Source organism: Dryas octopetala, chromosome 8, assembly GCF_963921425.1.
Source record: "Dryas octopetala chromosome 8, drDryOcto1.1, whole genome shotgun sequence".
Classification (NCBI taxonomy): Eukaryota; Viridiplantae; Streptophyta; class Magnoliopsida; order Rosales; family Rosaceae; genus Dryas; species Dryas octopetala.
In genome coordinates this window covers 4969686-4982434 of record NC_141373.1, presented here as the reverse complement: position 1 = coordinate 4982434, position 12749 = coordinate 4969686, and the positions used below count along the sequence as shown (strand labels likewise).

Here is a 12749-nt window from a genome sequence, read left to right as displayed (position 1 = left end):
TATGTCGTCTAAACATTAGAGAATTCTGCGAAAGGAGCTCTCCCAAGCCTTAGTTTGAAGTTGTGCATGATTTTTATTTGCAAAAATCAAGTAATATTCCTTTCCATAATTGTGGGTTCCAAATTGTATATGGTGGGGGGTGAAAGAGACTATTCTCTTCTCAAGACTTGACGCTTTTTCAACTTTGATGTATTTTCTTTTGATCCCATCGACCAGAGAGTATATGGAGTCGGAATATTATTCATACATTTTCGACTCTCGCCAAGAGAAATGGTTACACTGTTGAAGATCATTACAGATTTGATAAAGATATTTTGGGTACGTTCTTTTCATGACTGCACTACTTTTTTAACTTGGCTAGCTGTAAAGCTTGATTCTTATGATGAGAGACTTTGAAGATTAGGAAATTTCATCAATAAAATCTACTATTTGTTTGTCTTTTTTTCCTATATGCTGCAAATATAGAAAGTATGATAATAGTATTATGATGAAAGTATGAAATACAATGAAGTTTGTTGCACAAATGGTTGTACAAAAAAAATTGTCAACATATTTTTACTTAGTTTGGTCATATCTAATTTGAAGAACTAGATCACTAGCTACTTCCAATCTTTTAATTTAAAAGCAACAAATTAAGTTCTTTACATTTGAAAAAAAAAAAAATTCAAAATTTCCCAATTTATGAATCTAACAAAAGCTTAACAATAGCCATTAAGGCTTGAAGAAGTTAGCATTTAGGCCTTTGTTAGCTAAATTCCATGCTGCTGCAACCACCAAAACACCACTCAGAACCAAGCCTAGGCATCCGAGTCCCATGTTAACACACCACATGCCACCTTTTGGCTTTGGTTTCTTGATTGCGATCCACATCAAACATGGATAAGCATATGTGAGAGGTAATGTCAACCCTCCAATTAGAGGTGCCAAGCTTCCCAAGAATGGCAAAGCCACTGCTACAAAGAATGTCACTCCTCCAAAGAAAATGCGAAAACCTGTGCGAACCCACCTTGCACATGGCCTATTCTTCCTGCTAGTGTAGCTCAACTCAAATTTGTCAAAAATTACCATGCCGTATATTTGGAATGTGCTCAAGCAGTGTATGATTACTAGTATGTAAATTAGTGCCAGCACAACTTTTGGGATGTCATGTCCGTGGAATTTGGAGATTGCGATCAAGAGTCCTCCGTTCAAGGAGGGTACCTGCATAAATTAAAAGACACCGATAAGTTAGCTCAAGTAATGAGAGATAGTGAAAAATAAGTTAGGATTAGAATATATCAATGAATTGGTCTTACCTTGTTTCCATAAGCCCAATATCCACCTATGGAGAGAGGAAGCAAACACATGGCTATGAGTAGATATGATATGGTGACTCCTCTCCACATTGGCTTGTGGGTTGGGTGTTTTGGACTCAATGGCAATGTCCCCTGCATATCAGTTGAAAACTTTAGCTTACATGCATACAACTACAGCTTTCTAGTAATAGTGACACCATAGCTTTCCTGACCCTGGTCTAAAAGACCCACCCAAGAATCACGTACTGGGCCTTATGTTTAGTTGTTTACACCCAACAAGAATTTGATCTCCACACCCACCAAGACCTGCTCTTAGTAAGGTATGGTGGTATGGAGGTCAAATCTTAGAACCCATGATAAACTATTTAGTTGTCCACCCAAAAAGTTCAAAAAAGAAAAAGTCAAGAAAATTAGCAACCATTACTCACCTGTATTTCAAGAATAACATTGTGACCTCTGAATGCAAGAAAAACGATGCCAATAGCATTCACAGTATGCCACCAAAATCTATCCATATTTGACTCCATCATTGGTGGGCTGTATGATATGTCACTGGGCCTGCCCTTGCCGACTGAAAGAGCCCAAATCAGAGTACAATACACAATTGCAGTGCTGCCACCAATAAAGGAGACCCAAGCTATGGAGTTCAAGTTAGGGAATTGGGCCACAACAATGGCCATGCACATGAACACCAAGAAGCACTCTGCAGCAGTCAATGACTTGGGGTCACAGGTTGCCCCATCTTGACACACAGTTTTGATGAAAAGCTTTAGGGTGGAACCTCCTATGATAATTAGCTGCACACATGTACCCACTGAGAGATACATTACTGGGACTAGAGCTAGAAACTTCCCTAGTTTTGGACCTGAAAAAAGAAAACATAAATAGTGAAAAGGGAAAATTCTACCATACAGACACTGCATGTAATACATATACATTTTTAATTTTAGATGTTGATAAGGTTCACTTTCCCTCTACTACGTATACTAGTATATCATAAATAAGATACTTCTATGTACATTAATTAACATATCATCTCATCGATAAATTTGGTGAGTCAAACATTATTGCCATTTTATATGCACTGCATGTTGTAGGTTGATTTATAAGATTTGATAGAAGAAGAAGGAATAAGAAGAAGAGGAGGTTGTGGTACTAACCAAAGGCTGTCATTGCGAGGTCGATGTATCTACTACAACGAGTTCCAGAGTCAGATTCATGTAGTCGTACAAGGAGCCATATGGTGTAGAGTTGCCATGCAAATGCCAGTGACAAGCATATGATTCCCCATGCCCTGCAACCATTGGAAATTGTTATGGCTATTAAACCAACAGTATACAGTATGTGCCTATCTTTACTTCACAACATTACGTACTATGTAAACAAAAAAATTGAAAGAGTATTTTACACGGAAGTATTACTCATTTTATAAATATGTCTCTTAGGAAGTCATACATGAATGTATACTTTTCATGCAAGCGCACTCACATGGATGTGTCTCTGAAAGGTGTACCAATGTGTGCCTTACACCGCCAATGATGGCCATAGTTGCTGCCTTATTTTTATTTCAATTTTTTAATTTTTTAATTTTTTTTTTGGTTTAAAAAGTTGCCAAAGAACTAAGATAACTAGATAAGTTATAAAGGGTAAAATTGTACTTTCAATAACATTTTTTCTTAGCAACATCTAATTCAAATCTAGATGTAGAAATGAAGTGAAATCCTTGAGAATAACAATTTATAGAGATGTGTGAAATCATAAATGGGGACACAGAAATAAAAGCTAGATGTACTTTGGAAGTTTTTTTTTTGGATCACATACATAGAACTTGAGAATTGACAAAATAAGAAAGTTGACTTGGAAATCCTTTCTAGCTAAGGTCCCTACCCCCTCTTCCAAGATTTTGCCACTGAAGTCTAACTAGGGAATCTTAAGCGTACACTCCACCAACATCAAGAAAAGACCACAAACCATGATTAAGATAAAGAGTTAATATGGCTTACCATCCAAGAGTTGCAAATGCAACAGGAAGTAAAAGAGCTTGGATTCCAATTCCAGAGCAGAGAAGATGAAAGGTAGCATAATAGGTATTCCCATTCCTGGACTCTGTGAGAGGCAGCCAAGCATCCTGTGGATTATAATTGCTCAGCTCACCACCACCACCCACATTTGTATCAAATTGATGATCATTTGTGGTTGTAGGACTAGTACTGGTGATGGGAATGACTTGGGTAGAGTCTGACCTTCTAGTACTGCTGCTGTTAAAGGAATGGACCTGATCTGCCCTCCAATTTGCTTCACCATCCACTTCTACTCCCATGGCTGCCATTAATCAATTTCCTCTGCTACCTCTGTAAACTACAAGCTGCAGACTAAGCTAATAGCTTTATATGTGGGTGTTCTAGCCAAATATTATATGTATAATTGTAGTCTTGCACTACTTGAACTTGTTGACTGACCCTGCTGAATGCGATGGGCCAATTGTTTATGCCCATTACTGAGTACATCATCACTTGCTCAATAAACCCCTCCCTAGTTGCGTATTGGCTAATGATTCCTTTTTTTTTTTTGGCTGATGTATTGGCTGATGATTCTAATGCATCAATTATTATGCTCAGTGCTGAGTGTTAAAATATAGCTTTGTAATTGGTTTGTTAGAGCATGTATATTGCTAAAGGCAAAAGCAATGCTAAATGCAAGATTTAACTATTGTTTTTGGTCAAATGCACAAATTTGTATATTGCTCAAGGCTAAAAGCAAAAGATAAGATATTTAATTTATTAAGTATATTCATTTATAATTTTACAAATTAAAATAGTTTAATAATTATATCATTGTCCCACACAAGAAGACAATATTTTCTTTTCTTTCTAATCACGTGCCGACATATACAATTTTGATTGAGTCAGTGGTCAACATTAGTCATGATGTGAAAAACATGTTGAGATTTTCACCATTGATCATGAAAATCCATGGCCAAGAATCTTAGATCAAAATTCATTGGTTGACTTCATATCTCAATAAATTAGTATTCTACTTTTATAATTGATAGTGCTAGAGTTATCGAATTTGTTTGATGTATTAGTATGCATATAATAATTTCATATGATTGAAAATTTATAATGAAAAACATAATCACAATTAATTATTATAATCCGCATACCATGTCATTAACGTGTATGACCATAAGGCTATGTCAGCGTCACTTGGTTTGCAGTTTGCACACATATTGTGAGACCATCATAGTGATCTAATTAATCTAATAGTTTTGATGTTATATAATAAAAATATTAATAAGGACTTTGCAATTAATTCCAAATTTCCAACACAGGTATAGACTTGTAGTCTTTAGTCTTGGGTTAACTATTTTATAGCAAACCAACTATTAAAAAACTCCATTCTTTCATTGCCGACCTTAATTTGTGCATGCATTGCAATCATTTCAATTTTTTAAAGCTACCAATTTTTAGTAAGTCGGTCAAAGTTACAAGCTTTGTGTTATCAAATGCAATTTAATAAACAAATAATAATAATAATAAAAGTTGTTGTTTGGGGCCGGTTGGCATCTTCCTCCATACCCTTTATATTAAGTCTTGGCATCTTCCCCCATATTCTTTATATTTCCTCTTATAAAGGGTAAGTTTTTGACAAAATGTTTAAATGGCATTTTCAGAAAAAGAGAGATTGGGTGGCATTTGCCAGATACCTCCTATACCTTAAGCAGACGAAGTAACTCAATTTCAATAATTTGAAAGCAACAAAACTCTTTACCCTTAAAAAAAAAAGGTTACAAGTGGAAATCCTGTTAATTAATTACATAGTTCACTTTTTTTTTTTTGGTTTGGTCGAAACATAGTTCACTTATAAGTTGATTTCAATATGTTTATCCAATTCCTTAAAAAGTAATACTCATTAGGGCTTAAAGAAATTGGCATTTAGACCTTTGTCAGCCAAATTCCAAGCTGCTGCAACAACTAGAACAACACTCAAACCCAAGCCCAAGCATCCTAGTCCCATGTTAACACACCACATTGCACCTTTTTGCTGTGGTTTCTTGATTGCAATCCACATGAAACATGGATAAGCATATGCCAAAGGCAATGTCAACCCTCCAATTAGAGGTGCCAAGCTTGGCAAGCATGGGAAGGCCACTGCTACAAAGAATACCACTCCTCCGAAGAAGAGCCGAAAAGCTACACGAACCCACCTTGCACATGGCTTCTTCTTCCTCATAGAGTACCTTAACTCCAAATTGTCAAACACTACCATGCTGTAGATTTGGAATGTGCTCAAGCAGTTTATTATTACAAGTATGCAAATAAGTCCCAGTACAAATTTTGAGGTGCCATGTCCATGGAATTGAGAAACTCTGCTCAATATTGCCCCATATGAAGTGGGTATCTGCATAAATGAAAAGACATTGTGATTATTTATATGCTTGGTTTGACATGTCTTTCATACTTTGGTTAAACTAGAGGAATTGGGATCTCAGTATCCAACCTTGTTTCCATAATCCCAAAATCCAACTATGGCAAGAGGAAGCAAACACATGGCTATAAGTGCATAAGATATAGTCACTCCTCTCCACATTGGGTTATGGGATGGGTATTTCTGACTAGATGGCAATGTCCCCTGCATCAGAAAGACAACTTTACTTAATTACAGGCATTACAAAACAATGGAATCACATTTTATTCAGGAATAACAGTGTACTCAAAAAGCCATTTTAGACATCCACTAAAAAAGATATAAAGCAAATAAAAGATGAAAATTAGGACGAACATTACTCACCTGTATCTCAAGGATAACATTGTGACCTCTGAAAGCAAGAAAAATGATGCCAAGTGCATTCAGTATACCACCAAATCTCTCCATATTGGACTCCAGCACAGGTGGGTCATATGATATGTCACTGGACCTGCCCTTGCCGATTGAAAGAGCCCAAATCAGAGTACAATATACAATTGCTGTGATGGTACCAATGATGGAGACACAAGTTAAGGAGTTCAAGTTGGGAAACTGAGCCACAACAATGGCCATGCACATGAACAGCAAGAAGCACTCTGTACCAGTCAATGGCTTGGCATCACAAACAGCTTTGAAGAAAAGCTCAATGGTTCCACCTCCTAAGATAATCAGCTGTGCACATGTACCCCCTGATAGATACATCACTGGGAATATAACTAGCAACTTCCCTAACTTTTGACCTGAAAAAAAAAAAAAAAAAAACAGAACATATATGTATAGTTAATAGACTAATATTAGATATTAATGCGATAATAACAAGTAAAGGATCCGGATCCATTTTTTTTAGAAGAGCTTATTGTACGGACCAAAGGCCGTTACTGCAAGATGGAGGTATCTGCTATAGCGAGTTCCAGAGTCAGATTCGTGCAGGCGTACAAGAAGCCATATGGTGTAGAGCTGCCATGAAAATACTAGAGACAAGCATATGAGTCCCCGTGCCCTGCAACCATTGAAATTGTTGTGGGAATTAAACCAAGGGATCGAATTGTTTTTGAGTGCTAAACATATATATATGCTTATTGATTCATTGTATAGTTGTATGCATACATAGGTTGGGATTATTAATTGTACAAACTCAACTGTGCAGATTTTATTTGTTTATGTAATTTTGTGTAAGTATGTACACATGTGGCCTGTCAAAATTGGTTGGCACTTGGTATACTATAATTGCTCACAATTAGTGCAAAGGAAATTGTTTGTGAGAATATGTTGACCTTGTGGAAATATTCAGATCCTATTTTCTGATCATCAGCCTGAACTTGGTCCAAGATTTTAGGGCAGGCAGGGTTGGCAATTTGGCATGGAGCAATAGCTACCTCAATTCTTTTTTTTTTTTTGGTCAAAAAATAGCTACCTCAATTCAAGTTGAAATTCATAGACAGACCAGAGATGTGTCATGTGCAATTAGTACTCAATAGTCTTGCAACTTATTGGTGCTCAGAAAAACAATTCATATATAGAGTTATGTGAAATCATAAACTAATGGGTACAGGAATAAAGTAATTAGCTTTTCTAAGATATATAATATATATATATATGTACTTTGTAGGTTCCAAGTCTCATAAGTCATAAGGAACTTGGAATTGAATTAGCAAAAAAAAGTTGACTGACTAGAAATCCTAGGTCATCCTTCCAGGAGTCAGCCCCTTGCAAAATTTCTACTGTACAAACCCAAACAAATACATTTTTAACCCTTAAATGTTGACGGGTTTACTTTAATTTCATACCACTGTCGTTAAAAGTGTTTATATGTCATACGGAGTGTCGGTACCATAAACGGGCTTAATCTTTGGTACATAAACTTCAGCAACATCAACATCACCAACTACTGCAATTTTAATGGTTTTAAACAATCAAAGCATGAGTTTTCAAGATTATAAATAGAGTAAATATTACATACCATCCAAGAGTGGCAAATGCAACATCAACAACACCAACTACTGCAATTTTAATGGTTTTAAACAATCAAAGCATGAGTTTTCAAGATTATAAATAGAGTAAATATTACATACCATCCAAGAGTGGCAAATGCAACAGGAAGTAAAAGGGCTTGGATTCCAATTCCTGAGCAGAGTAAATGAAAGGTAGCAGAATAGGTACTCCCATTCCTGGACTCTGTGATGGGTAGCCAAGCATCCTGTGGATTGAGCTCACCACCCGTACCCCAATCTGTAGGGTTAATAGTACTGTTTTCATTTGTGGGACTAGTTGTGATGGGAATGACTTGGGTAGAGTCTGATGAGCTTCTAATGAAGCTTCTAAAAGAATGTCCCATAACCAAACCTGCTGGCCTGCAATTTGTGATTTCAACCACCACCACCTCTTCCATGTCTGCCATTTCCTCAGTTGCTGAAAACTCAAGCCAAAATAGGTGTGGTGTAGGTTGGGTGTGGCAATTATAGGGTTGTGCTGATGAGGAGATTTATATAAGACTCTGTGGTGAATGTTGAGAGATTATCATATTACAGTACAAGTTACACAAGGCACACGTAGAAAAGCGCCTAAAATAGTATGGTGGAACCGTGGAAGAGCATTAAAATATTTAGTAAATTAAGAAATCCCGGCCCTTTAAATTCATATTCCCTACAATTAGAGAAATTAATTAAACCCAGGTCATTATTAATAATAAAAAAACAAGACCCAAGTCATTATTCTCTCTCGCTGTATTATTGTATTAAGTATATTAACCCTTTTGACCTCTTGTCCACTCATTTGAAATTTTTCATTTCGGCTTTTATTTTTGTTTTCAATTCTAAGTTTGTAAATTTCTCATTTGCCCTCAATGCTATTTTAAATTTTTTTTTCCTAGTCGATTTTTTTGTTTTTGGACACATCTGTAATTAAGATATCACACCATAAATTATGTGTTTTAAATTTTTAATGGGTTCCTTAAATAATAGCATACTGTAGGTGTAAATAAACTGATCTAATATAGGTTATAACTTATAAGTATCCTATATTGCTTAAAATTTTGAATTTAAATCTTATATAGAGTTAGACTCTTTGAAAAAAAATTTAAGGTCTTTTAATTAGAAGTTTAAAATGAAAAAGAAAATTAAGTCAAATTCTAACTGGTTGAAAACTTAAGTAAATTCTCAAACTGTCCATCAAGTGTTTAGTGAAGCATTTGCCAAATGTTCTGGCTTTCTGCATTTGCAAGTAAAAAAAATACATCTGTAAGCAAAAAAGTACATCCAAACACCAAGCTCTCGGTAATATAAGTTTTCATCTCTTGGTCCGTGTATACAGACAAATTTGACTGAAACTTAATTTTTTATTTGACTAAATTTCTAGTTAAAAGAATTTTAAAAATTGATTTATGAGTAATTTATTAAAAAATCTATATCAAGGGCTAATATTCCATTGACCCTAAAATATTCTACACATTTGTTTAAAAGACGTTTATTTTAGTGCCGAGTACCAAAAATCAAAGGCTTTGTAATTAGTACGTGTAAGATGAAATATGAATTTCTAGAAGTATAACTGTATAACCCACTGTTATAATTGAAGGAAAAGCCAAAAGAAGAAAAGAAGAATTTTCATAATGTAATCGTGAATGCATGTAGAACCTACAACGGGGTTTATGTTTATGTATGCCGGAAGTGGTTGGAGGATCGATGGTTGATAAAGTCTTTGTCATCGTGATTCGTGACTTGGTTTGCACACACAGTGTATGATATCATCATAGTGATGTATTAGATATGACGCATGCACGTGATATCTTTATGGACAAGGTTACATCCACTGATCCACTGCAGCCATTTCAATTTCTTTTTCTTCTTCTTCTTTTTATATTTTATTTCAAAATGACGTGAACTTAGTCTACTACTAGTCTACTACTACTTTGGTTTTGGAGTTTTACCATTTTAAAGTCTATAAATTGGTGGGACTGATGGTGAGTCTATGACCACTGTTTTCACACGGATTTCATGGACTTGTGATGGTAACATAAAGAAGAAAAAAGATAAATTAACCCCAAAAAAAAAGAGCTTGGGATCCAATTAAAAGACCATAAAGAAACTTATTCTATGCTCATTGTCTGAAAAATCATTAGGGCATGTACCTAACCCTAAACCCTAGAAGTATGAACTAGAACAACCCTAGTCAAATAGAGTGCCCCCTTTATACCCCAAAATTATAAAAATGGGTATTAGTGGAGGTCAATTTTTGCATTAATTAATTAACCATAGGGAACTATATATAGATTGGTGCCTCCCCTGACGCGTCTTGCACTCCAAAGAAGATTTGGGTTTAAACTCCTACATTGGAATTAATGCAGAAGGATCAATGACCAAAACGTACCATTAGTAGTTTTCTATCATATATAGGTTGATAACAAACGAATAAATAGACCATTATAAAATTAATTTGAAAAAAATGTATATATATAATATATACTTTATTTAAAACTCTGGAATAGGTGGTAGCTGGCTGTTATGTTAAGTAGGAATTAATTTTAATTTATATGCCTGAGGTGGTCACATCTCACATGCATGAGATCATATATTATATTATTCTGTCGATTTTATTCACACTAACAAATTAGTCTATTTGGCTCTCTGTCATAATAGAGATAGTTTGCATATATTCGTGGTTCACACTTGTAATTTCTCCAGACTGACTTGAATTTAAGGCCCAACGAGATCAACTGTAAGTGGTACTAGAAAACACATGAAAGAAACCATTATGCATTGTCGATCAATTATATATGCCAATTCATTCATCAACTATATATGCACCTACTGAAAAGTTGATACTGAATTACTGATCTCCATTCATTTCTTTAGAGGTCATGAAAAGGAATGCACTTCTGAGTGCGAGTCATCCACTAAAGTGCGTTTTCATTTGTGGATATCGTAGTGTGGGCTGAGAAAATAACATCACTCATTTAATTTTAGTTTCTAGTTTCTACACACACCAAAGAAACAAAGGGGAAAATAAAAAAAACAGAGCCCTACCATCATAAGAAAATAATTGATTGATATAGCACCAAGCTTTGTTAGAGAGTTTGGTATAAATATAATGCATTTATGTGACTATTGGCAGTCAGTGTTTTTAGCATGTCGGTCATGGTGGGTATGGAGAAAACTTGAAGGAGCCGGTGAGCTGGGCTTCTAGAATACCTTTCCTTCTTTCAAAAGGAGTAATGATTTAGTAATCGAAACTCAACAAACTTTATCATAAGGGATTAATGTCAATTTGGTCCATGGACTATTATATTTATATTCGTTTGGTCCCCAGACTTTTTTTAATTTTGCTAATTGAGGTTGTTCAGTCAATTTAGATTGAAATCAAATGAACATGTCTAGGGTTGAAACATGCGTGAATGATATAGTTTAGAGAGATCATTCTGCCCTAAAAAAGGAGGGCACGTGATTGGCATATAGTTCTATGCAAATAGAGCTTTGGACGAAAAGTGTGTAAATTGACTGAACAATCTCAATTGACAAAATTGAAAAAGTCTAGGGACTAAATTTTTCAAATTAGAAATCTGAGGACCAAACTGATACAAGTATAATAGTCTGATGACTAAATTGGCATTAATCCCTTATCATAATGGTAAAATTGCCACATGTTATAAAATGTGGCCAATTTGGTCCACAGGCCACAACATGATGATCGATCCTAAATCATCATTTATATAAATTACAATTTTGATCCCTATAAATTGAGCTAAGTTTCATTTTCATTCATGTATTTTCAATGTCAATTTTAGTCCTATTATTACAATCAGAGCCATTCTTCATATATGTTCATACTCAAAGATCAACCCTGGAAAAAATCGGCTCAATCGGAGTTCATCTACCCGTTCGATTATTATTATAAGAATCAAGATCATTCATACATCCTAAATGCTAAACCTAACTTCTACATCTCCAATTGAGTTAATTTTTTGCATGGATGATCTTTGAGTGAGGCACTAAGGAATGATCGGTTCGGATCGTTAAAAACACAATACAAAAGTGATCTTCTACATACAAATACACTTGAAGAGTATAATTATATTAACTTTTGGGTAGAAATTTTGGTGATTCAACAATTTGTGAAGACTACAATATGATTTCAACGATTGGAACCGTTCATTCTATTCATTTATACTGGAAGATCATCCATGCAAAAAATCGGCTAAATCGGAATTCATCTCATACTTCGATTCGTATTACAAAATTTACAATCGTTCATAAGTTCAACCACCGTTACCTAACTTCTACATCTCCGATTGAGCTAATTTTTTGCATGGATGATCCTTAAGTGAGGCACTAAGGAATGATCGGTTCGGATCGTTAAAAACACAATACAAAAGTGATCTTCTACATACAAATACACTTGAAGAGTATAATTATATTAACTTTTGGGTAGAAATTTTGGTTATTCAACAATTTGTGAAGACTACAATGTGATTTTAACGATCGGAACCGTTCATTCTATTCGTTTATACTGGAAGATCATCCCTGCAAAAAATCGGCTAAATCGGAATTCATCTCATACTTCGATTCGTATTACAAAATTTACAATCGTTCATAAGTTCAACCACCGTTACCTAACTTCTACATCTCCGATTGAGCTAATTTTTTGCATGGATGATCCTTAAGTGGGGAATTAAAAAATGAATGGTTATGATCTTTGGAAATACAATCGTATAGTATGTTATTACATATATAAAATTGTAAACAAAAAAGTATTCTTACTTTGGGCGAGGAACTACAAATTTCGTCGCCCAAAGTTATCTTGGGCGAGGAACCTCACAATTTGTCGCCCAAACCATTATTACAAAACAGGATGACCCTTTGGGCGACGAACATAATTTCGTCACCCAAAGTGTCTTTGGGCGAGGAATATGTATATTCCTCGCCCAAAATGAGTTTGGGCGACGAAATATTTTGTCACCCAAAGTAAGTTTGGGCGACAAATTTTCGTTTTCCTCGC

The 12749-nt window shown here is 35.1% G+C and overlaps 2 protein-coding genes across 2 annotated transcripts; both read right to left on the bottom strand.

The window, feature by feature from the left end:
• Window positions 1-486: 486 nt before the first annotated feature.
• Window positions 487-3692, bottom strand: LOC147276331 (lysine histidine transporter-like 8). Its single transcript, XM_086253958.1, has 5 exons — window positions 3299-3692; window positions 2456-2589; window positions 1724-2160; window positions 1296-1427; window positions 487-1200 (listed from the first exon to the last, which is right to left on the bottom strand). Exons 1-5 carry the CDS (start codon window positions 3622-3624, stop codon window positions 712-714), a joined length of 1518 nt encoding a protein of 505 aa, XP_086110084.1. The 5' UTR covers window positions 3625-3692; the 3' UTR covers window positions 487-711.
• A 1503-nt stretch (window positions 3693-5195) lies between these two features.
• On the bottom strand, window positions 5196-8223 carry LOC147276330 (lysine histidine transporter-like 8). Its single transcript, XM_086254816.1, has 5 exons — window positions 7835-8223; window positions 6629-6762; window positions 6087-6502; window positions 5796-5927; window positions 5196-5696 (listed from the first exon to the last, which is right to left on the bottom strand). Exons 1-5 carry the CDS (start codon window positions 8158-8160, stop codon window positions 5208-5210), a joined length of 1497 nt encoding a protein of 498 aa, XP_086110942.1. The 5' UTR covers window positions 8161-8223; the 3' UTR covers window positions 5196-5207.
• Window positions 8224-12749: the final 4526 nt, after the last annotated feature.

Coding starts and splice junctions, on each gene's coding strand:
- LOC147276331 (XM_086253958.1), bottom strand. CDS start 3,624: ATGGCAGCCATGGGAGTAGAAGTGGATGGTGAAGCAAATTGGAGGGCA. Junction 2,590..3,298: donor GCATTTGCAACTCTTGGATG/GTAAGCCATATT, acceptor CAATGGTTGCAG/GGCATGGGGAATCATATGCT. Junction 1,201..1,295: donor ATTGGGCTTATGGAAACAAG/GTAAGACCAATT, acceptor TAATTTATGCAG/GTACCCTCCTTGAACGGAGG.
- LOC147276330 (XM_086254816.1), bottom strand. CDS start 8,160: ATGGCAGACATGGAAGAGGTGGTGGTGGTTGAAATCACAAATTGCAGG. Junction 5,928..6,086: donor ATGTTATCCTTGAGATACAG/GTGAGTAATGTT, acceptor TTTCTGATGCAG/GGGACATTGCCATCTAGTCA. Junction 5,697..5,795: donor TTTGGGATTATGGAAACAAG/GTTGGATACTGA, acceptor TCATTTATGCAG/ATACCCACTTCATATGGGGC.